A 25219-nucleotide genomic window follows, 5' to 3' on the forward strand; every position below is an offset into this window, starting at 1 on the left:
AACTCTTCCAGCTCTATACTGTTACTAACAATGGAAGAGCAATGCCTTTCGACACAATGGCGAGATCTTTCTCGTCAGGCTCGCAATAGTCTTTCAAATTTCGAAGAGCTTTCACATTTAAGACGATCAAAAACAACAAACCAGAGAACGAGTATTTAGAATACTTGCACGCGCAGTAAACAGCGCCATTTCACATCTGCACGTGCTGTCTCTTCGCTGAGGAAGCAGAGCGGGGTTAATGAAAAACTTAAGGTTAAGGGTTATAGACGTAGGGCCTTTGGTCTCTGTTCTTCGGGTGGCGGTGACAATTAAGTAATAAATACCCCGGATTCTGAGATTTTAAACGTTGGAACCTGCTGGCAATGACGAGAGCAGAGATTGATGATACCGTTGTGGATACCTGGCAAAGACCATCAAGTCGGGTCTGGACTGGGAGGGGGAGAAATGACTAGAAGTCACGTGATTTCCGAAACTATGAGTTTCTGAGTCACTCATAGTACCAGTCGCTTTCCCGCCTCACTAATCATCACAAAATGTCAGCGCATTATGGATACTCGTGATCTAGAACTTGTTAAAAACAGTTTAAATTCGTGGGATAGCATACACGAGGGTGTTGGTGTAAGTTTATAAAATACACCAGTAGTCACCAACATAAATACATTAAGATGATCACCAAAAGGAATACGGTTAGATTGCACCACAACGTACGACCTCAACACCTACTGTGAGTGCCTGTCCGTGTAGGTGACAGTTGATGTGTGAGGGAATGACAACATTACCTATAGTTACTACAAAGTCAACAAGCACTGGCATGTCAACACAGGCAAGGTGCGTGCACTTCACGAGACCGACAAGTGTGGTGGCGAATGACATGGCGGAACAGCCGCTCGCCCTTACAACAACCACACGCGCCGTGCGACTGCCGTCCGCCGTCAACTTCCTTCCCGCTGGCCGCACGACGGACACGACATGGAAACGCTCGTGATTCTAGCGGGTAAGTGTGTGTGTCTATTATTATAAATATTATTTGTGTCGGCACAGCCGTCAGTTTGCCAAAGAGACATACAATGACCGGGCTTTGTTCCTCTGTTCACGGCAGACATTTCACAATGACAGGGATCTGTGTGAACGTAAACAAAGATAAACAGCGTGAAGTCGAGCCAAGTGAAGGCCTAATTATTATTATATTAGGGGGTACTCATCATTTGAGAGAACCTATTCGACAAGACCGTGTCTAATGAAGCAGTGGGGGTCATTCCAGAGTTATGTTCAATAGAATGAAGCCGATTTCTTTGAGGACAGTTTTTTTCAGCCGACAAGCGGGGCTCGGTACTGAACCCTGGCCCTCTGTCTGCTGCTCTTTGCCCTACAAATACCATAAACAAACTACTTTCTTTTTAACACATGTCTAGCAAAAGGTAGTCGGCTTGTCCCCACTCCTAGGCTGTCATGCAATCAGCTTTAGACTACATGGCTGAGCAGGAAACAAGTCTGCTACTACAGCCTGTACACTGCTGTTCGCTTGTCACTGCGACCTACACCCGCCATTAACTAAATCACACCCTCCCACTAACGATCTAAATGGTGTACAGCAATTTCCAGCAATCATTGTGGGGATGAAAAGTGGGTGATGGGCGGAGAGGAAGAAAAGTTAACAGAACAGGTCACACATGGGTGTGCTTATCACCGACACACTGTCTGATTGGCATAGGAGGAAAATGAAGATGTCAGAACGAGGAGAAAGGAAAGGGGGATATCGATCAGAAGGTGCAGTTCAAAGGACCGGTGTTCACTCCCCTTTGATGAGGGAGATGATGGGTGAGGTGTGCGGCGGTTGTGAAGTATGATTGTCTGAGCTACGCACTCTGTCACTGACGTCCTCGTCAAGACAGCTGCCATGGTGACTGATAGCCGGGCCAGCGCCTGCGTCCTGGACTTGAAGTGGTTGTCGTCAGTTAGGTATGCAGCCGGCATTTCCCTCCCGCAAAGTCAGAGAGTGTCGATGAAGTAGAGCTGGGTGGTCGGGACGGGGGGGATGCACACTTGGCTTTCACGGAGATAAGAGAGAGCCCGCTTGGTGAGTGACGGCGAGTTCTGTTTGATTACATCTCAAGTACCATTACTGCAGTGGTAAAGTTCTAAACTCTCCCCAGGTCATGTTTGATCAAACCCCCAGGTACCGGTGAGGTGGTATTGTAACTCTGCAAGCCTGACATGCAGAAAGGGGTAGGTGGAAAGAAGCAGGGTGAAAGAAAGGCGGTAACTCCTGACCTCCGACTGATGGACCACCATCCAAATCGGCCCTCCGGTGTGTAATAGACTCTCAGTAACACCTCCCTCCCTCGGTTACAGCTCTGCGCATTAACTGCACCCATCCAGCCACTCCCACTCTATCTACCTCAGGTGAAAGGCGACAGTAAGGTGCTATCATGGCCTTCTTCCATCACTCACTTTAGTACGGCAGGTCGGGGTCGGCGAGCAGAGCTTTCTACTTGTGTCCTTGACATGGCGAGAAAGGTGTTTTTAAGCCGTAATTGAGCAAACCCCTCAACATTCCTCAGTTTTCTTCTGTCTGTCAATAAACTGAGGAGGAGGGGATGCGGTAGGGGTAGAGCTTATCTGTTACATGTACGTCCTTTAGCCATATCAACACAAGGGAGATAAACTGGTTTGTAGTATGGAAGGGCACGAGTTACTTCCCTTGAAACATATACCGCCTATATATCATTTTGGCCGACTGTTCGCGAACCTTTCAGATACTCCTGTAGATAGATACACGTACATTGTAACGGACAGCGTTGTGAATAGGATGAAGTAAATTCAATACTGTGGCTTAAAATAATGTCTTTTTTAACCTCATAGAAAGTCTCTACTTAATAATGCAGCCCCTAAATAACTTCTGTAAACATCAGCAGCTTTATGAAAGAGATAAACAGGAAACTTTATAAAGCAGTTTAAACGTGAAGGTCAGGAATTACTGTATTTTCTATATTGACCTACTCTATCAAAACATTAAACAACATGTCATGCTGTTTAGGTCTGTGCACCCATGTGATTCCCTGTTCGAGGAGTCGGTGAAACGACAATAATAAATGGATAATAGATTTTTTTTTTAAAACTCTTCATCCCGTGTCTCGCAGTTTCGGGTGCGCTTCGACTGTACCTTTCTCACATTTTATGGTATACACACTTAAACTCACAGTTTGAAGTAATGTTTATGGCCTGTGGGTGAAGTAGGGGGATGTCTTTTTTTTTCATGTACAAAATTCGTGTCATCGTCAAAACTCATAACGTTATTTATTTATATATTAAAATCATTATTTAATGATTCAATGTTTCCACGGACAACGAAATCCGTCCGTCTGGCTGACGATGTTAACTAGGGCTTATATTTCGGGGTGGGGGGAACTTATACCCACGATAATCCTTTAAAAAAAGTATTCTGGGGTTTATTTAAGGGTTAGGCCTTATTACGAGGAAACGCGGTATATATATATAAACCGTCGTATACAAATATTTCAAAATATGGTCAAACGTGTTTACATCATTCCCTATATGAACCTTAACCTTTTGACGACTCTATCCATGCAGTGTGATACAGATACCGTGCCCAGCACATGATGGCAGGCGAGGGTTTGCTGTGGGGACCGGACAGCCTGACGGAGGCGCAGGTCATTGCGCTGTCGCTGGTGGCGGTCGTGCTGCTATTGTTGTTAGCCCTCAACGTGGGAGTGTACAAGATGTACCGCAGGGTGATGACTGAGGACCGGCCGCGGACCAAAAGGCCGCACGAAAAAAAGATGTCCGACGTGTGGGTGTACCAGGTGCACAGGGAAAACCCACAGCCAGCGGAGCCCGCCGAGGAGCAGATCCTCCGCAAGCTGCGAGCCTCGAACGAGAACCTCAAGGCCGCCATGCGGCTTAGCGAGAGAGTTGCAGAGGAGGCTGGGGATGCATCCTCCGCGATCCGGCAAGAGGAGCAGCAGGCTCTGGAGGAGCTGGACATCACTAACGACCTCTTCCTCCACGACGGCAGTCGCCGCTCGTCCTCCACCACCATCAGCTTCGAGTCCAACATCAACGCCATTATCACCAACGACACCATCAGCCTATCCAGCGTCTTCATGTCCGACTTTGACAACGACGAGGTCGATGATGCCATGGCTGTCGAGGGCGGCACTAGGCCGAGGAAGATGTCGCGGCAACCGCCTCTGACGGAGTTTCACAACGACGCCTTCGACTTTGCCGAGGCCACGGCAGAGGTGGAAATGATTAATGATATACAGCTGTGACCAAGTTCTCCAATTTACTAAGCAGTCACGACCGAACAATGGAGATTACAACACAACTGTGACAAAGCTCTCGAGATTACTAACCCTTATTAGTGGATCTCGCGGTAACTAAATATTTAACTGTTACTTTCAAACAGTTGATGTCTTGATATGAAGACGATCTTTGATTAACCCTTCTAAGTTTTTCCTACTGATTTCCTTCACAAGTAACCCCCAAACCTCAAATGTTTAGCTGTATATTATCCAAATTATTTTAACAGACCTGTGATTACTAGGTGAACACTCAAGATTTGTCGTCTGTCTTAGTTACACACTGTGAGATCTGATTAACAAGATGTGTTTCTGAAGTTTGATAGAAAAAACAGCTTCGCTACACCTGACATTTTCTGTATTCATGATATTATTTTTATGTGAATAGATCCTGTAACTAAATTTGTTCTTCCCCCCTTCTTCGAAATTTCCAGAACGTTGCATGCAAAGACTTGTGTGATCATGTTTGGCGAGGCAGGTGCGAGGTTATCACCACCAGTCTATAATCCACTCGTGCTGTCCAGCCTTATAAGCCAATGTGTATTATCGGTATTCCACCCCCTACTCGGCGCGAAGACGGTCACAAACAGTCACCTTATTTGACACCTGACACACCCGCGAATGTTTCACTACTGACGGATCGAGGCAGTCGGAACTCTTGCTCACCCTCCACAAAGCAGGAAGTAGTCGTTGTAACTCCAAACACGTGCCCGACTCCTCCGATCTTAGTGGGAGATTAACCTTCTGGGAGTTTCGGTCGCGGTGCTCCAACAGGTCCGACACCGATAGTCACTACTGTACTTCAAAGCCGGAAGTTCCCCGGATGTTTGGTCGCGTGTGCATCTGCTGCAGCGCGCACGTGCCCTTTAATCCTTCACTACACACGTACCCTATGCGTGCGTGCTCGTTAATCATCGGTCGATGATTGAGGATTACACTAGACGCCGCACGTTCTTGGACACAGTGGTGGTTACCCTGACAAGGCGGCCGTTCATATTCAACCCTGACAACCCTGATATTATCCTCCACCTGTTTCTTTGATTGCGCAACATGAATGGGTGCTTAGTGCACAGGACCCAGGTCGCGGTCATTTCTAAGATCACGTCGGTATGTCATAGCACCAAGGATGTCTCAAGCCCCCAAAAGTGTACACAATGTTAAAATGTGGAATGTGTCATAAGACCTGAAGGGTACCAACGTTCCCATCAGTAGTACACGTGGCCCACACCCAACAATCTCAGTGTCAGATCCCCGATCTGTTAATAATGACGAGACACTTCCTTTACAACATGGACCTGAGTCGACCACAGGGATTAGTGTTTATGCGAATCACTTTTAATGAATTACCCACAGAAAATAAATGAATAAATAATCATAAGGACCAGACATTCAGTTATTTCACAAGTCATCAGTTACAGTTTAGTACGACCGCACGCACAGTTGTTCGACTTTCCTGACACAGGCAGTGCATGGCTGTCTGACACCAGGAGAAAGATCATTGCAAGAGCTCCCTTCCAATCCCCTCTCACCACCACTTATTATAACCATTTGATTATTTCGACAAGTTTCTGCTATACCGTCCTCACCCCCACCTCTATGTATGCACATCTCCCTAACCCCCTTTTTTGAAGCATGATTATCAAGGATCGCCTCTCGCTCCTGTGACAAAGTGTAGAATGATGGTCGAGGTAAGATTTAATTGAATCTCTCTTTCATTTTGCTTTCCCTGTGAAGACCCCCTCTCTCGTTCCGTTATCTCCCTTAGACGTGAACAAATCCTTTCATTGACTGGTTTTATCCACTTATTTACTTTCTCCCTGTGTCTTCCACACACACGCGGACTCCATCCGGGGTAGTTTCTCAATCTAATCAACTACCTAAAGGCTGTAACGCAGGGGAGTGTCATCCCCGACCAGACCACAGGGGAGGACAACTAGTGTCAACTAACAGGGATTTTAAAACAAGACGTGAATATCCTAACCAACAATCGACATTTTCGAATACCCGATTAATCTAAAGAAGACACTCAAATACTGTCAACCTGGACAAGACACTTGTGAACACCCGGATAAACCTACGGAGGACATTGGTTAAAGACACTGAAAGCGTCTAGACCGAGGACAACCCGGTTCTCATAAACTGACCTCATTGCTTTTTTTACATCTACCTGTGTGGCAAAGACATCAGGTTAGTGAGACTCTGATCTTTTCATTATAAACAGAAAAAGAGCACACAAAAAAGTCGAAGATGACAATGTGAAAATCTGTGAAGATACATTTTCTTACATGGAATGTAGTTTGAGCGCAATGGCATCTACAGACAAGTTTACAATAAACACTGCGAGGGTTTGGCTAAGGTAAAATATGGATAAACTGCTGGTGTCTAGTGACTGAAGTTGTCTCTAGGCAAGGATAACCCCACTGCCTTCCTACAACATCCCCACCAAAAGGAAGAAATATCTTTCCAATTAAGAGCAGGAATTGGTCAGATTAACACCAGGCAGCTCTTGCTCTGGGTGTGATTCTCAACGCTATTCCATCTCTGAGACTGATGTCAAGGCTGAGTCATGGCTCATTTAACATTTTTCTTAAGTTTCGTGATGTACTTGACCTTAGTTCAGCTCACTGGCAGCCAGCAGCACTGTCCTGCTGCCCCTGTCTGTCTAAAGTGTACAGCAGACTCCAGCAATCTTGACCGCGTTGCCGTGTGCAAGGTCTGCCCGACCGCACTGCCCCCGTCCATCCAGGACGCCACCATCTTGGGGGAAAGCTGCCCTCTGCTGACGGTACGGGGTTTGATCCCCCAGCTCTTCAGTAAGCTGACAGAGCTTCAGACGCTGACCATGTCCAGTACCGGGATCACCAAGTCCGCCGGAAGCGTTTTTGCCGCCAACACCAAACTAGAGTCGCTGACCTTCCTCAACAACAACTTCTCTACCTTCCCACCTGACCTCTTCACGGGGTTAGTCAACCTTCGCACCCTGTCTCTGGGTCACAACGGTATTAACTCCCTGCCTGAGGCTGGGTTTGCTCCGCTGACAGGCCTGACTTCACTGGATATCAAGCTCAATCTCCTGCCGACCATCAGTGACCGTGTTTTTGAAGGTCTGGCGAGTGTTCTGACTCTCGACCTCACCTACAACCCCCTGACCCAGGTCACGCCTAGGGCTTTCCAGCCTCTGCGCAGTCTGCAGACAATTCTTCTGAAAAACACGCTGCTGACTGCACTGCCAGACCATGTCTTCTCCGGTCTGTCATCCTTGACAACCATGGACGCCAGCGGTTCCCACCTCAGCAAAATCGCCGACACTGCATTCACGGGAACGGCCATGCGCGTCATGAATCTGTCCGATAACCAACTGACCGCCGTGCCTTCTGCCTCCCTCCGCGCGTGTCGAACCCCGCCCCAAGTTCTTGATCTCAGCGTCAACAACATCGCCGCCATCAGCTCCGATGACTTCTCTCGTCTGACGTTCCACTCCGTCAACCTCTCCAGCAACCCCATTAGCGTCGTGGAGCCAGGAGCCTTCGCAGGTAGCAGCCTGTCCGTCCTTGACCTCCGAAATACGTCCTTGCAGACCTTGCCCAGCACCATGAAGACTCTGTTGACCTCGTCTCCCACCATCGACCTTAATTTGAACCCTAACTGGCTGTGCACGTGCGACGAGCTGTGGCTGGCTCGCTACCTGAACTCCTGCGCGAGCTGCCGGCCTCCCACGTGTAAGGAGCTGGTCAAGTATGCAGGCCGCACCCTGACGGAGGTTTTGCCAGAACTGGAGGTGCAATGTCAGACAACTACCACGACCACTACAACAAAAACTACTACGCAAACAACTACAACTATGACTACACCAGCTACCAGTACAACAACTACTACGACTTCTACCCCAACAACCACTACCACCACCACAGCATCCACAACCACTGTTACCACTACTACGACTTCTACCCCAACAACAACTACCACCACAACACCCACAACCACTGTTACCACTACTACGCCTTCTACCCCAACCACTACCACCACCACAGCACCCACAACCACTGTTAAAACTACTGCGACTTCTATCCCAACTACTACCACTACAGCACCCACAGCCATTGTTACCACAGCACCCACGACTACCACCGCTCCAACTACCACCACCCCAACTACTACCATGCTCACAACTACAATTATTACCACGACGCCAACAACAACCAAGCTAACAACAGCACTTTTAACCGCAACAACAACCCCAACCGCAGTCTGTCAAAACACACCAGTGACAATCACGTCGCTTACAACAGCCGAAACCACCCCAGCCATCAAATCCCCCACTACTGCCTCTTCCCTTCCCACTGTCGCGACACCAACGGTTACAACCACTACCACTGACGCTCGTACAACACCGGCAACGTCCACCACCATCGCCACACCGAGGAAATCGCAAACCTGGACGACAACAACTACCAGCATTATCTGGGAACCGAACATGGAGCCCTGGCCGAACATGGAGCCCTGGGACTCCAGCACCACCGCCCGATACAGCAGCCACTCCATTGCCCCCCAGAGTGAGGTGGCCGAGTTCCCAACCCTCGTCATCGTCGCCGGAAGTGTGGCGTGCGCCATGCTGGTCCTCAGCTGTGTCGTGCTGCTCTGTGTCTGTATCCCCGCGCACAAACGCCAGAAAGATCCCAAGGTGTGTCCCACCCCGGTGCGGCAGAGGCGATGGCCGAATTACTACTTGCCGGACTACTGGCCGGACCACTTCACTCCCCCTCGCTTAGTCACCCGTGAACTGACGGAAATATACTGACCATATCATGCGCGAGGGCGACTGTCTGCACGACAACCAGCCATCCTCGCTCAGATCTGGAGGAAATGATGGACATCGCCTGACCATTGACGATACAACAATGTATTATTCCACCAAACGATAGAATGTAAGGAAAGGCTCTAATAATTATTTATTTTATAATTTATTTTACTATTTAGTAACAGCATGACACTTTGCCGACGAGCACTTTCGAGATTATGTATTGCAAGATCCTGCTCGTAAGAGTGAATGATGGATTTAAAGAAAAGAAATATGATTGCACTGTCAAATTTGTGGTTTTTCAAAGAAATATTATTTCAGAATGTTCTGTGGGCTAGCTGTGTTTTGTGTGCTGAATCTTATTTTGTTAATTATTATATAATAAATTCAACTAACCTAGATAAATCTCTAATGACAAAAATTTAGAATAATATGTTTAAGAATCGAACTCTACGTTTCTGTCTGTCTATGTGTGGCTCTCCGTTTAAGGCAAAGATCCGGCACTCATTTCTGTAGGGTTCGCACTGGAAGAAGGAATGTTTCCTAAAAGGTCCGAACCCAAGTCGTTCCCACTAACCATCAGTCGATCCAACCTCCCTACAAGAACTTTAAAATACGTAAAGGCTCTCTAGCGTGACAAATGAACGACATTTTTATATAACCATCAAGTAAACACTTTCCCAAACTTGGTAACACCTTCGTCCATCTTTGTCCGGTTAAAAACGACCTCTGGTTCTTCTTCCTGAATACCAAAAGTTGAGACACGTGACTAGGAAAACACGAACAATGCGAAGCCCACTGATTGACTTTCACCTGGACCTCCTGCCCTCGCGGTGAAGTACAAAGGCGCCACCTTGCCTTTTGATCCATGGAGAGACCGCCATTTATTAAGTGGGGTGCACGTCCCCAGCCACCAGGGGGCGTCCGCGGCCAACTGTGCTTTATCTGGTCCGGCCACGCTCGCTGTCACAGGGGCGTTATGCACCACGTACCGCACCACGTATGCACCACGTACCGCACCACCCGAGGTAAGCCTCCGTGTGGCAGGCGACAAGCATCCGCACTGACGACGAAGAAAATATTTCTCTGGGAAAGACAGGAGTCAAGTGTGATGGACGCAAGGATAAAAACAACAGCAACAACCCGCATGAAAAAATCAAACAAACAATAATAAAAATAACCCCTACAAAACTGAAGATTGCGATCAGCTGGATTCTCTTCCCTTATTAAAGACATATTTTACGCAGTGGCGCCCCCTCTGACCTGTCATGGCAGACGAGCGAGGGCCCTGATGCCTGTAAGCGCTGGACATGCACAGGCCGTGACAGGCGTGCACGCACATGCAGCATTAGCGCGGAGACGGGAGCCGTTGTCAAACACAACTAAGCCCCACAGCGGACATCCCGGATTGCTCCCCTTCAATATCTCTATCAGGCGCTGTGAGGACAGGGATTATTTCCCCCTTTTGAGCTGCAGGATATATGTTTCTGTTTCTCGCAAATCACCCAACAGTGCCGAAGGGAGGATTACTCCGAGAGAAATGCGAGAAAATGGAGGCAAACAAGGGAGAGAAAACGCGGGCTTGATGTTCTACGTTCCCTCGCTTGGTCCAGTCTCGGGGTGTTGTGGGGACGGACAGCAGCAGTTGAGGTGGAGGTCAGAGACCAAGTTAGCGGTTAGGTAAATCGAACAATTTCTAGCTCAGAATGTTTGTATGGACTTGTTATTTTTGTATGTTGAAATTTAAGTATAACGACAACATAAATTCCCTCCCATTTCATCGAGTGGATTTTGTGAGTGCTTGTTATTCTTGTGTTAAACCTTGATATCTAAGATATTGCCTGCATTCTACCCATCCACACCTCCACGCCTCCGACCCCCCACCTAAAAAAACAAAAAAACAAACAGAAATGGATATGAGATAAAACTATAATGAAGGTAATCTTTGTAAAAAGTTTTCTTCTCGCATGGTTTTAAAAACAAACCGTCACTTCCTGATGACATAATTCATAACCAAACTCGTGACATCTGGCAACCACTCTCAGGGAGGATCATGCGGAACAGTGACGAGGTCCTGCACACAGGCACGAGTTTACCAGCCAATAGTCTTCGACATCCGTTATGCGCCCTCCGCTCTAGGAGTGCACGTGAGTCTTGATCACCTCACACGGTGCAAACATCTTCTTCCTCGAAGTCGGCGTCAACACAATATTGACATCCTAGTCAACCCGCACCTGAACCCCTTACTCACCGTCCCTTTGGTGTTCCAGGTAGCTGTCAAGAGCATAATCTCACATAATCTCTAATAAGGTTTGTACATTTCACGATCCTTTGACTCCTTTCTTTCAATTTACGCATGCCGATTGTATCCCTTTCGGCGGCTGAGGTCACCGGCCAGAAATGTGAGCCCCACTCCCCGATGTCTATCCCAACTACGCCTGTTAAATCCTTTGTCACGTGATTCCGGACATTTAAACAGTCGGTAAGGCAGCTCCATCAGAAAATTTCACCAGACTTCGACAAACGCTCAATAAAAATGTGAGATTCTCAACGAGCATTAAGAATATATCTCGCTGGGATCACATCATTTTAGTATCTGCTCACCAAACACCCAACAAACTTGACCCCGGACTCCGGGGTGAACCACAAGCACCTGTTAACTCCAGACCCTCGCCTTGCTTTCGAAATTTCTGTCTCTCTTGAAAATTGTCAGGTTTATTCAGTATTAGGTCAATCACTCACACTCCAACACACAAACACAATCGCCACTGTTTTGCTTTGTTGTGTGGGTTTTTATTTTGTTAATCGTTTTGTTTTCGTTTTCCGCCTTGTCACTAAAAAAACCAAAACAGAAAAAAATACAGCAAATTCTTCACAGCGTTGGTCGACCCACCACCCCAATACTGCCACATTATTCATTAAAAAATGAATAAATTGTAAAAGCATGAGTTTTTTCCTGTGTGATTGAGCTATCTCATAATGAAAGTCTGCTAAAAACCCGTTACATGATCAAACTCTCAAAAAAAAGCGAAGTTAAAATCCAGAGTCGTCGAGGAAAAAGGCTTTTTTATGCAACAGCTCTCTCCTTCCTTCTTCCTATCTCTGTCTCCTCTCAATTAAAGACCTTTCTAACGGGTGTTCCTATTATGATTTTCTCACGAGAAAATTAAAATGTGGTGAAGGCACCAGTAAGCCGGTGTGGAGATAAGGTGTTTTTCACCTGACATACCTGTACAATGCAGGCGGGATTCAAACTGGGGGAGGGGGAAACAAACGTGATGAAAGGACCCCGTGTCCGCTTAGTTTAGTTGTTTAGTTTTAAACCTTCCAAACACCCTTGGAGCAGCTGGTCCAGGGAGTTCAAAGCTGGAATGCTTTGACATGTGACAAGCTACAAAAACCGCCAGTGCTAACCCAGTCTCAGTATTTTTCTCGTTAAAAAACAAATCCTTATCGTCGGTACCTTTATTCGCAGCAAGAATTCCTTTTATTTCGGACCTTGTCTTTGCGCTCAGAAGACGGCATTGTTGACAAACTAAGCATTTGAACCCAAACATGAACTAGACAATGCGATTCAAAAACGTTGCTGACTTCAAGCAGCTAGAAAAAAAGCTCAAAACATTCAATTATCACGGAGATGTCTACCTTTGGAACACACGCGCCTTCTCGAATATAGAATTCCCATAAAACATGGTTGCAACTTACAAGTACGTATTGTAGCAATTTGTGTCAACCATTACTTCAGTGGATGGCCTACCTGCCTGTGTGACGTCACTAACACTCACAACGTTTCACACCTGACGACCTCCAATAAGGAGTGATGATGTTCTGACCTTTCCCAATGGCGGGTAAGAATTGTGGTATTCAAAGTTTTAATCTCACCAAGGTAAGAAGTTCTTTCCCATTCTGTGGAATTATTGTCTTAAAGGGAACTTAAACCCAACCATTGAAAAAATAATTTTATACACGGGTTAGCATTTTGAAATTTTATGTATCATATGACCACAGTACCAGGTTACAAAATGTTTGAATAAAACTAGGAAGAGATGGTTTTTTTTTTTTTTTTAATCTCTTGCGCAAACACGAGGGCATAAAGAAAAACACACATACGCGAGCGCAAACTCACACATTTAAACACAATCTGTCGCTCGCACCCGGCATGCTGGCTAAAAGCTGTGCAAAGGCCGTAAACTAATCTGCAAGACACAAATACGGGGGCTGACTGGCGGCGATAAGCCTGTCAACTGTCACTGTAATCAAGGGAATTCTAACAGTCCATTATGCATCTCCAACAGGCAGCAGAATGCGCACCGAGCCCTCGTGTCCAGGTCACGCGACGAAGTGCGAGATTAACGACGCCACCAATACAGCAACAGATGATTAACGACTGGCGGTCGCTGGGTGAACTTAGTCAACACACTGACTGCCACCCTGTTAGTTGTAAACAGTTAACAGTAGGAGTTAATAGTCCGGGATCAGTTGGTGCCATTCGCGACACTCGTGCCCTGCAATGTGGAATGTTGGGAAAAAAAAGTTTTCTTTTTTTTTTAAAAATTACTTCTGTAATATACATCTGCTATAACAATGTAGCAATCGTGGTAGGTAGTCTCACAAACCATCAAAGACGAAATTCAACAACTGAAACACGAATGGCGGCGGAAAGAGCTTCATCAAAAATCGGTTAATTACTTGTGGTGAGTTGATTTCATTGTCATTGATAGTGTCATCTTGGGCAGAAAAGAAATCGAGAATAATACGTTATATTTTTGTGGAAGTCGTACTTCTGGAAGCATCACATCGACTTTATTTAGTGAGTAAACATTCCTCTCACCCGTCCAAAAGAAAAGGTCTCCATCAGCAATAATAAACAGGGCTTGTTTATTCTGGGGCAAAATAAATTCGACATATGACGGACTGAGTAGACACCTATGTAAATAAGGATGTTAATCCACCCATTGACCCCGAGTCAATTTTAGTGCAATTCATTAAAAGACTTTCTCGTGCCTCAATCAAACAGCTGACAGTTGCATCTTTCCCACCTGAACTTACGTCACAAACTGCAGAACCACTGGCCATCACACTTCACCTCAAGCACATTATTTACCCAATCATGTCTTATCTTCCATTCCAGACACAAAATCCGGACGACCAGCACCCAGCGGTGCCAGTGACGTCAAGCAAGTGACCGTCGAAGACCAAGGTTATCGGTCAAAAGGTCTACCGGTGCACTTCACACGCACACCTGGCGTCACCTGTCGTCGAACAGGCGACAGAAAAATACCTGAGTCGCGAAAACTCGATGACCTTGATTTTGCTCTGTGATGACGCAGCTGCATGCAAGACCTTGGGAACCCTGCCACCCGATCAACACCCACCTTAGTTCCGACGCTCGCGAAATTACTTCCCTTGACAGGTCAGCCACCCAATCGCAGAAAAAGATCAAGCGACCACTCAAGTCCATTGATACCGCGAAAGACTAATGACAAACACAATCGATCAATTACAAACGGAATTACAGCGCACCAATGGTGGGTTTCGGCCTCATTCCGGGTATCAGGGTGTTTGGTCGAGGGAACTGAAATTGCAAGAGCAACTAGAAAGGGTGGGGGGAGTGATTTATGTGCACTAATATGACGTCACAAGTCGATCACTTCCACGAGTTGAGAAAAACATCTAAGGTCGATAAATAAGGCTACGCGATGACGTCACAAGTCGCGTGACTGCTGAAGAGCAGTTGGTGTTAAAAGATATGCTGGCGACGTCAGTCTATAGTCAGCATGACGGTGACCTTTTGACCTTTTGCAAAAGACTAATTTAATTTATTGTAAGCTGACGGTTGTCCACTCCTGAAGTCTGAGCTACTAGTCGTTCAAGCATAAAAGTCCGAAGACCATTATGTTCCAGGAACTGAAAAATGTCCGCAGATGTACCTGAGAGCGCACGTGAGATTGAGCGGGTACCCGGCGCTGAAAGTTATCCCCCGACGTAAGGTCTGATAAACCTGTGTCCATATTTTCATTACGAGCTAGTTTTCATGCTAATAAATGTTGATGTTGATGTCGCTTGGGTTCGCCAAGACCAGCAGGTCCACCCTCGTCACTATTTCACGACATTCAGTGTCCAGCGACCCACACAGACACCCTGCTAAAGACTTTATATAATATGAAGACTGACCCTACTTCGTCATTACTTCCCCTCTTTAGTGCGAAATCCTCCGCCCCCTTAGCTGAACCGCTTTCGTATCAAACGAACCAACCAATCAGACACGGGCATCCGGACTGTCTTGCCTGCCACCCTGCGTTTCACAGTCACCAGTAGCAACGCCACACTCTGCAAGACAAACACAAACACCTTCAACTTCCCCTAAACGCCGGATTTCCTTAACGATCCTCGACATACCAGACCCCTGCTGAGAACCTGTATCTCACCGTATCAGACTTCAAGAACTAATTATGAAAAAAAAAAAAAAAAAAGAAGCGGTATAATTTCTTATCACACTGACATGAAAACGCGCACAAATTAATGTCTTTTCTCTCTCTCTCCCCACCTTCAGTTTTGCGAGCAAAGGTACAGCTACCACGCAGCGTCGAAGTAAAAAGGTAAAAAAAAAAAAAAAGCGACGGCAGCAAACAAGTAATGGTTATGTACATTAATAACGACTACATATATTTGGTCGCCCGTCAAGCCAGAACTTAACCTCCGACCCCGCAACTGTTGTCGTCAGGGTACGCAAGGCGCGTCCCCGAGGCCGGGTGGGACGGAGGAGGTAGCGAGGCGGCAAAGCGTGGCGGCAAAGCTCTCTCCTCCCCACAGCCCACCCCCACCTCGACACCCAGGACACCCTCCGAGCGCGCGCGCGCAGAACCCGACAACGCCGAAGCGTGGGCCTGTCGGTAAATTACTCGCAAGACACTCGGTTTATGGAAACAATTACGTTGACAACGAGGTGATAGGCTATGAAAGGTGTCTTCAATATCTCCTCCAAATTAAACGGCATGATAACCTTGCAGCAAGCGCAGCTAAATCTTGGCGATAATGTGTCAAGCTCTCTATCGTGAGTCAGCTGAACGCAGCTCACGAGCTTTGCTCGAGTGCCGAGTCGTCTTTCCTCATTCCACAGCTTCTTTCTTTTCTTTTCTTTTCTTTTTTTCTTTTTCTTTAAAGATTCTTCATAATCGAAAATCTGTAAAATATTGAATTTGTTGCAAGTTGGATTCTCACACAATTGTCTTGATCTCAACTGAAGCCAAACGGATTAAATTTTTAATACCTGCATCGATGCTCTTCCCTTCTAAGGTCTAAAAATAGAATCAGCGCCCAACAGAACTGCTACAGAAAACGACAGAAAAGAGGTAAAAATAAAGGAATCTTCAGACGCAAAAACTCTAATGTATAGCTCATAAAATCTAGGTTCAGTTTTTGAAAAGAGTGGATCCACCCTAAATAATGCAACCCTGCTTTGCCAAGCAGACTACCCGATTTCAACTGCTTCTTTTCTCACACCACTCTCCATCCACGTCCCCCGCCCCTCCCATTCGTCTCCCCGACGATTACGTCGGTCAAGAGACTAAACTAACAATATCGTTAGCAACATAACCCAAACAAGATGATGGTTAGGATGCCAAACAAACAGCGCAGAGGGAAGTTTATGCAGTCTTAAATCTGAACCTGGGATTAAGCTTCCCCTCGCACACACAATGCACTGCGCGTAATAATCCTACCCATCTTCAAACACCTAAATCGGGTGGCAGTCGAGACTGTCAAGACCACTTTCTCCTGCCTGACATCAGCTTACGCGTGCCTACCCCAGCCCACCGCACCCCTCAACGCCCAAGGTATCAGCCTGGAGACCTTAGATTAGCGGAGTTGAATGAAAGTCTAAAGCACCTGTCTCCAGGTGCTAGGGCTGATGTCGGAGCAGTGACAGCTCCCGGGAGTGGGGGCGTCGTACAGTTTGTTTAGCTAAGACTGCAGGTTGGAGAGTTGGAGAGCGCGCGCACAGAGACATCTGCAGTGTCACCTCTCCCTATCTCTCCTCTCGACCTCAAGGGACAGGCGACCGGCTCGTGTCCGCGCCCACGCAAGACGAGGACGCTGGAGAGTCGGACGAGGGCCCGAGATTTGAGACAGAAAAAACTACGTGGCGCTTAATGGATTGCCACTCACCTTCCGTGCATTGCAAACTCCTCATTTCTTTTTCTTCTTTGTATGCATGTTCTCTCTAGATATGCATATCTTCCATTTCGCTCTAAGAACATTCTACGAGAAATTAGTCCCATAAGGGTGTGGAAGAACTTTTGTCTCTCCTCAAAGTTCTTGATTTTAAGTCTAAGCTAACATTACAGTACTTGATCTCTGGTTTTTTTTCCTCTCTCCTCTATGTGTGTGTAAGATGATAAGAGAGGTAACAAATACTGACCAGAACACACAAATGACGTTAACACAAGAAAATAAATAGCTTTGATCACTAGTGGCCCAGACAGGAAGGTTCTGCAGGTCAGAGGTCGATGTGAAGACGTAAGCGCCTGCTGACGCAAAGGGGGACGTTTAAGAATCCTGACGTCAGTAAGTAAGCACAGCCGTACATGAATACGCACAAACACGATTGCACACGCGCACGCACGCACTCATACGACCACACACGCGCAAATAAAGTTATTAAGTTTCCTGTCGAACTCTCCTCACCACCTTCACATTCCATTTCTACGGCGCTGTCCTGGTGTCCACCCTGATACTACTTTTGTGGCACCAATCAAATGTCCTTTTGAAAACAAATATATTAAGGAAACACAGCTCGACGGAAAAGAGAAATGACACTCTGGAAACAATGAACGGTCACGTAATGAACAACTCTTGTGGACAGGCGTCAACACCGTGGTGATCATTGCGGGTAGCTCATCCTACTTAGCCAACATTCTGCGGCGCCTTCAGAATCACATTCCAGCGTCGAGATCAACTTTTTGTAGCGTCCAGACCAATATCTTCCCTCGTCGAGTACATTATACTGAAATTAATTTTTTCCAATGCCGACACTAACATATTAAAGCGCGAAGAACATTACTTTCGAATGACAAGAACATTTGCCGACGCCGAAATCAACTTTTCCCCTCAGCGTAGACATGAAAATTGTCTATCACTGAGGTATATATAACTTTAAAAAATTAAATAGGCGTGATTCCTTTTATGACCAAATTTTCCAAACCTGATGACAAAGACCAAACACATTGCAAGATTGAAAACGCTCCATGCAGCAACTAATGTTTTCGCTAAATCTTATTGTGTGGGTCTTTCGCTGCACATCGTGTACGCGGGGTACGCGCACCTCCACTACATCAGATGCGATCTCAACCCGAAAAGCAATCCACATCGAAGTACTTTCTTATCTCTAACAGGGTGGGGGAGCGATGGCAGCCTGGGTCACCCTAAGCGTCTACAGAAGCTCGTGCTGGCCTCCCTGCGTCCCCTCCCCTCCTCCATGTGCACACACACACATACACACGCACAGGTAGAGAAAACCGCGTTATATCCGCCATATAAGAGCAGTCAATCCTTTGATACCGTTTGAAAAAAACTGTTCTTTTCTCGGATTGGTTAAATCATCACTGCAGAGGGGTGGAGAGAGGAAATGGCCTCTTGGTCTCATTGGTTAGATTAGATGAGACAACTGCCCACTTGATGAATCATCTACTGGATGTGGCGGGTGCACACAACTGCAGAGCAATGTTCCACAAACGCTATCTCCTCCCCGTTCGTTGTAATTCATTCCCCGCCCGCCCCCATCTTTCTCGTTCTCTTCCACCCAACGGTAAGTTGACAGCTGAGACATTGCCACTTTCGTGTTTGTTCTTTGATAAAATAATGAATAGGTGCATCGAGAATATGTACCCCGAATGACGTAGTCATCTGACCCACCCGCCAAACACTCCTCCCACCGTCCAGTATAAAGCCTGATAAGTTTCCAGACTCCCCACTTTCCAAAACTGTCGTTGAGAACAAGCATAGAAAAAACCGCTGCGGAACAAACGGCACAATTTAACTGAAGCTGTTGATGAGCAACGAATGTAAGACCTTCTGCTGAAAGTCTTGTCAAGAAATATTCCACTGAATTTTTTATTTAAAAAAAAAGATAGCAGGAAGCTATCCTCAACCTATCTGAGACTGTTTTACTTTCACTGGATTTTAAGAAAAGAAAAAGCTCTTCCCACAAAGAGGCTCGGCGACTGCTTTCCAAACACGGACCTCCTGAAAGACGAGAAAAAAGTCATCTGTGGCTACAATCGGTAGACATAAGATTTTGTTTAATTCACCGAATATATCCCAAAACATGGGATGTCTAAAGGTTTTCTTCTTCACTCTGCGCCATCTACTTCTGATAATAATGTTCCACGACAGCAACTACATCACATGTCAGCAGACACCCTGCACACAAGGATGCGATTGTTCCAGACCAAATGAAAACAACTGTATCAACACAACAGTTTGTCCGAAAGACGTAGATGTCAGCGCCACTGTCCTCAGACTCACAGGCAGTTCGTGCGGCAACACCATCGACAGGACACACTTACAGAAGCTGACCAGTCTCGTAACCTTGGAGATCAGAAGCAGTCCTTACCAAGTGCTGGGGGACAGAGCTTTCGCTGACCTGCCGCTCACCACGCTAGTGATCAGGGAACTGCCATCACCACACTGCAGGCAGGAAGCTTGTCTAACCTCAACCACCTCAATAAGCTAGACCTCTCTAACAACCTCATCGACGTCATCAGCGATAATGTTTTTCAGGACATGGCGGCACTTACTAACCTCCTGCTGGTCGGAAATCGAATTACCTCCCTGTCGGACAACGTGTTCCATGGATTGTCTAACCTGATGATCTTAGACCTCACTAACAACAGTATCAGTCATCTTCCACCTGGCTGTTTCAGGCCGCTCGGGAAGTTAATGTCACTTAAGCTCAGCTACAACAACATTCAGCAGCTCCCAGACAGATTTCTGACAGGTGTCCCAATGAGAACCCTTATCGTAGACCACAACCGCCTCACCTACATCGGCCCTGAAGCCTTTACCAACTCCCATCTCCAAGCCTTTAACTTGGACTACAACCAGCTCACAGATTTTCCCACTGAGGCTCTACATAAAATCACCGTTAGCAATGGCGTCATCTCGCTTGGACACAACGTCATCACCAAGCTGACCAGAGGAGACGTGGCCAACTTCAGTATAAGGAACCTCGACTTGACCTCTAACCCCCTCAAGGTGGTGGAGGACGGGGCTTTCACCGGAAGCACCATCACCAACCTTATCATGAACGACACGCCGCTGACCACGTTGCCCGACTCCATGAGCACTATGCTGACATCAACCACGCTCAGTCTGAGGGGCGTGACGGGCTGGGTCTGCGACTGTGACGCCATCTGGTTGGCCCGCTTCTTTGCCTCCAGCACCAAAAGCACCGGCCCCGTGTGCGACACCGGAAAAAACCTGACCGCCTCACTCGCTGACCTGGAGGCCACGTGTACCACCACCACCTCTACCACCACGCCGTCAACTACAACCACGACAGAAACATCAAGTACAGCTGCCACATCGCCAAGTACTACTATAATTACTACTATGCCGACAACGTCAACCACCTTTACAACATCTACAACAGCATCAAGTACAAAGGGAACGTCTCCAACTATTACAACCACAATTACTTATCCAGCAACGTCCGCCACAACTACCCCAACGCAAACAGTTACACAAACAGCGTCTACAACGACTACTGCAAGTTCTAGTGCCCTGCCGACCTCGTCAACCACACCTACAACAACGACCATCACGACAGCGACATCAACACCAACGTCTACAAGTTCGACTACGAAACTGTCAACAATGTTCACCACCCCGACGACCAGTGCAACAGAGACAACTCAAACAACGACCTACAGTAGTTCCACGACATTCAGCACCGCCACATCAAGCACCTCAGCAGCTCAATCAACCGTCGTTAACTTGTCTATGCCACCTGTAACAGCTATCACATTCCCAACGACCTCCATCACATCCACTACCACAACCCCCACTACGTCTTCGTTAACATCCCTTACAACTGCTTCAACTGATAAACCGAATGCAACATCAGGATCGGTTACGCAAAAGCCGTCTATGGACACCACAAATTCGTCACCAATCACCACCAGTTCATCACCAACAACATCCTCTTCGACGCCGCTGACGTCCTCTGGTCATGTGACTCCTGGGGTCCAAACACAGCTTTTATCATCAGCAACCACCATGACAGCCTCAGAATCGACCACCACTCAAGTGATCTCCACGTCACAGACGGCGACAACAGCGACCGCAGGAAGACAATCCCCACAGACGACCGAGTCGACGTCAACAACAACAGTCGTCCCAACAACTCGCGCAAGCCCTCCTGCCACGACGACAGCTACAACCACACCTCCAACAACAACAACGCTAGAAACAACTTCAGCAACATCAAGCACATCTACACCATCGCTCACAAAAGCGCAAGGAACATTAGCCAATCAGAACACCATAGCACCCACTACACAGCCTCCACCACCAGTTCAAACTGTCCAGCCACCCATTACACAGCCACCCACCCCTGTCCCAACTGCCCAGCCACCCATTACACAGCCCCCACCTCCAGTCCAAACCGCCCAGCCACCCATTACACAGCCACCAACCCCTGCCCCAACTGCCCAGCCACCCGTTACACAGCCACCAACTCCTGTCCCAACTGCCCAGCCACCCGTTACTCAAGCTCCAATCGCCTCTCAGAGCCAGCAGCCTACCCCTTTCTCCGGCTCGTCCAACAACAACCGCGACGAGCCGAATAAAGACAACAGCGGCGGCACTAGCAGCGCACAGGTCAACGCCAACGACGGCCTCAACCTGGGCTACATCACCGGGATGGTCATGGGCCTGGCCGCCCTCATCTCCGTCGCGGTGCTGGCCATCTGCGTTATCCAGAGCCACAAGGCCAACGTCGTGCATCCTAGCAACGCCGCGCCTGCGCAGAAGGAAGAAACCTCCCAGCCAAAGAAAAATGTCCGGAGACGAAGCAGCGCCCGCCATGAGGAGTCGGACAAGAACAACGCCGACAGCAGCGACTATGGACAGCACTCGGATTCCAACAGCCAGCGCTGGACACGTAGGGAACGGAAGGTGATCCCTCCCTACCCGCGCCCGACGTGGCTGGACAACCCAGTCTGAGGTCAGGCAGGGAGGGCAGGACAGACTTGGTCACTGATGCTCTCTTATAGTAAGCTTCTCTTACCACAATAAACTTGCCTCATGATCAAATCACATGACTGTAGAACTATGTTGCCACATGACTAATATCAACTGACTAACTGAACAATTCGCAGATTCCTTATTTGATTTATTGTTTTATAAATAACTTTAATAGTAGTTCTTTAAAACTGTTTCTCTGACATGTGAAAAAACTAAGGTAGAAAGAGGAAAGGTCTAGGAATTTTCATGTGGATACTTATTTTCACCGCCATCGCCATTGCCTGTTAGGTCCTACCACAACTGGAGCCTGCTGCGAGCGACAGAGCGATGTGTGATAAACTGCAGGCAGTTATACTGTGATAAAGCCACTTGTGATAAATGTTCAGTCTTTCGAAACCTGCTAGCCATCCAAAGAATGTTCTTACAGTCCACGAACCTCAAGCCCCTACCTTTCAGAAAAAAGACGATAAATTAGTTGCCGACAGCAGACTCAAAGGACAATTGTCGCTCTACAACGAAAATTGCAGTGGACTCTGTCTTTTCTTTTGAATTTTTTACATTTACAATCAAAGTTTTTAAAAACTGATAACTTGATATGGTGTCGTGTTACATCTTTTAGTCGTACTTTATAAAGAAAACTGTTTTCTCTACAATTTTCAGTGTGCTTTCGGAAAATTAGCTATTACTGCATATGTATGTTTTATATATATACATATTGTGATCCATGCCCTGTGGTTGATAATTATATGCTGTCTGTTAAAAACATCTATGGGTAATTAATTTGTGTAACTTAACTATGGCTGTCGAGGTAATTATTGTTTTCTCCAATTATGTATAGACGCTAACAAAATTTTTGACAAGACTGTTTGTGGAAAAAAATGTCCATTTCTGATGACAGTTTATCAATGTCAATTGTTAATTATAGACAGTTTATAATCTACAGACGCGAATGGTTGAATGTTCTCCATCAGTCTCAATGAATGCCTTTTATTGTTATTACTTTTGTTGTTTTTGTTGATTTTTGAAACTATAGAAATTCATGCTAAATATTTTCAGGCTACTGTCTACTTTTCTTCTGGCGAGGTCTTCGTGTCTCAGCCCGTCAAGGATCAGTCAGAGACCTAAATGCTCTCTAAAAAAAATCTCCAGAATCGTTAAGTTTATTTTTCGACTCGTCATCGTCAGAAGCGTCTCTGTGATCGTTGCTAACGAACTACTAGCTGTTCATGATTAGCGTCTAGTCTATGAACGACACAACTTTTCGCCGGCTTCGCATCCAATCAGATATCCAGCGCGTTCCTCGTAAATCATAAGCTCATTTCATTAATACTCAAATACATCTGTCAGTGAGGGCACACGCTTGTCTGTGTTTATCTCTTGTCGAAGCCAAAAGGTCAAAGGTCCAGACCAAATAGCTTCGTAGCACTAGGTTTCCGGCACGACGTCTGGTGTCGCCACTATCGTCCCTTCTCTCACCCCCTCAATCATCTGCCCTTCTTGCCACACTGTAGGTCTGTAGCTGTTCACCAGTTTTACTAACAGCAAACGTTTCTATTGATTCATGTGTTTAAACGTTGTTTTTATTACATAAGGTATCTTATAATGCCACTGGATGTCTTAAACGCGATTATTTCTACTTCAGCCTTTTATTTATTGCTGCCAATATTCGAATGTATTGACATATTGTTAATAATTTTTCTAACGTTCGCTGACTTTTATTCGTGGACAACCGATTTATTTTCTGTTACTGTTGTGTTGAGTACGAAGAATGTTTTGTTGCTGTGTTAACATGCTTATTCCGTCCTTTGAAAAAAATGGTTTTCCTTTCATTCTGTGTTTGATGCCATGTTATTGTTGTCACAAAAACAATGAAAAAATAATAAATGTCTAAATTAAACAATTCTGGAGTTCGTGTCCCATTACGGTCGATCCCCGTTGTCAGGTCGTGATGTAAAAATAGTACAGGAGAGGTCGGAGGGCGAGAAAGGGAGAATCCTATGACGTAAAGCTTAACCTTCAGTAATCGTCATAAGTTTATGGCGTCATGAATGACGTCACTGTCGACGACGTAAAAAGGAAAATGCGTCAACGTCAAATGAAGGCGCTGTTGTCGCTGAGATTATCACGAGGGTTAAAACTATACGCTCTGCCAGGTACAAGGACAATGAGAGCATGTGACCTCACTGGTTATTGTTAACACCAGGCTACTTGATGACTTATATAATAATGCTTACAAACATTTGTACATGCTGTCATATTATATATTTTTACAAATAATCACACCCACTCACATAAAAAGCAAACTTAAAATGATGATGATGATGATTGATGATTGATGATGATGATGATGATGATGATGATGTAGTTTGTAACGCGCTAGTATCCGCATCACAAAGATGCGCTCAATGCGCGGTGATCCCAGCAGCCACCAAACTGCAGGTCAAATGATAACTTTAAATAAGTTTAAACAAGTGAGTCTTAAGATTTTTCTTGAAAGATGCAATACTATCAGACTCCTTGGTCGAGAGGGGAAGCGAGTTCCACAAAAGCGGGGCTACATTGGAGAAGGATCTAAAACCCGCAGTCTTCTTATTAGCATTCCCTGACTGAACACTCGGTCGTTCAAGTCTGAAATGTGCTGCTGAACGAAGGTTCCGCTGGGGTTGGTAACAGCGAATGAGTTCTTGCAGATAGACAGGCGCAAGGTCGTGAAGACAGCCATAGGTTAAGGTTAACAATTTATGCTCAATTCTCTTCTCCACAGGAAGCCAATGTAGGTCACGAAGTACAGGAGTAATATGGTCAGTTGTTTTCTTTCCTGCCACTATCCTCGCAGCCGTATTTTGCACTCGCT

General features: G+C 46.4%; 3 protein-coding genes across 15 annotated transcripts in view; 2 read left to right on the top strand and 1 right to left on the bottom strand.

Annotated features, from left to right (window-relative positions):
• LOC112562789 (kinesin-like protein KIF13A) overlaps positions 1 to 25219 on the bottom strand; it is a 153089-nt gene that overhangs the window by 73176 nt on the left and 54694 nt on the right. The window lies entirely within an intron of this gene.
• On the top strand, positions 684 to 9610 carry LOC112562791 (mucin-5AC-like). The gene is made up of 2 exons (XM_025236286.1): positions 684 to 994; positions 3592 to 9610. The coding sequence occupies exon 2, from the start codon at positions 6889 to 6891 to the stop codon at positions 9118 to 9120; it is 2232 nt and encodes a 743-aa protein (XP_025092071.1). The 5' UTR covers positions 684 to 994; positions 3592 to 6888; the 3' UTR covers positions 9121 to 9610.
• LOC112562790 (mucin-2-like) lies at positions 17999 to 24265 on the top strand. Its single transcript, XM_025236285.1, has one exon. It carries the CDS (start codon positions 19903 to 19905, stop codon positions 22342 to 22344), a length of 2442 nt encoding a protein of 813 aa, XP_025092070.1. The 5' UTR covers positions 17999 to 19902; the 3' UTR covers positions 22345 to 24265.

The sequence above is a fragment of the Pomacea canaliculata genome, linkage group LG4 (assembly GCF_003073045.1).
Source record: "Pomacea canaliculata isolate SZHN2017 linkage group LG4, ASM307304v1, whole genome shotgun sequence".
Taxonomy (NCBI): domain Eukaryota; kingdom Metazoa; phylum Mollusca; class Gastropoda; order Architaenioglossa; family Ampullariidae; genus Pomacea; species Pomacea canaliculata.

Excerpts from the sequence above, each read along its gene's own strand:
- LOC112562791 (XM_025236286.1), top strand. The coding sequence starts at position 6,889 with ATGGCTCATTTAACATTTTTCTTAAGTTTCGTGATGTACTTGACCTTA.
- LOC112562790 (XM_025236285.1), top strand. The coding sequence starts at position 19,903 with ATGGCGGCACTTACTAACCTCCTGCTGGTCGGAAATCGAATTACCTCC.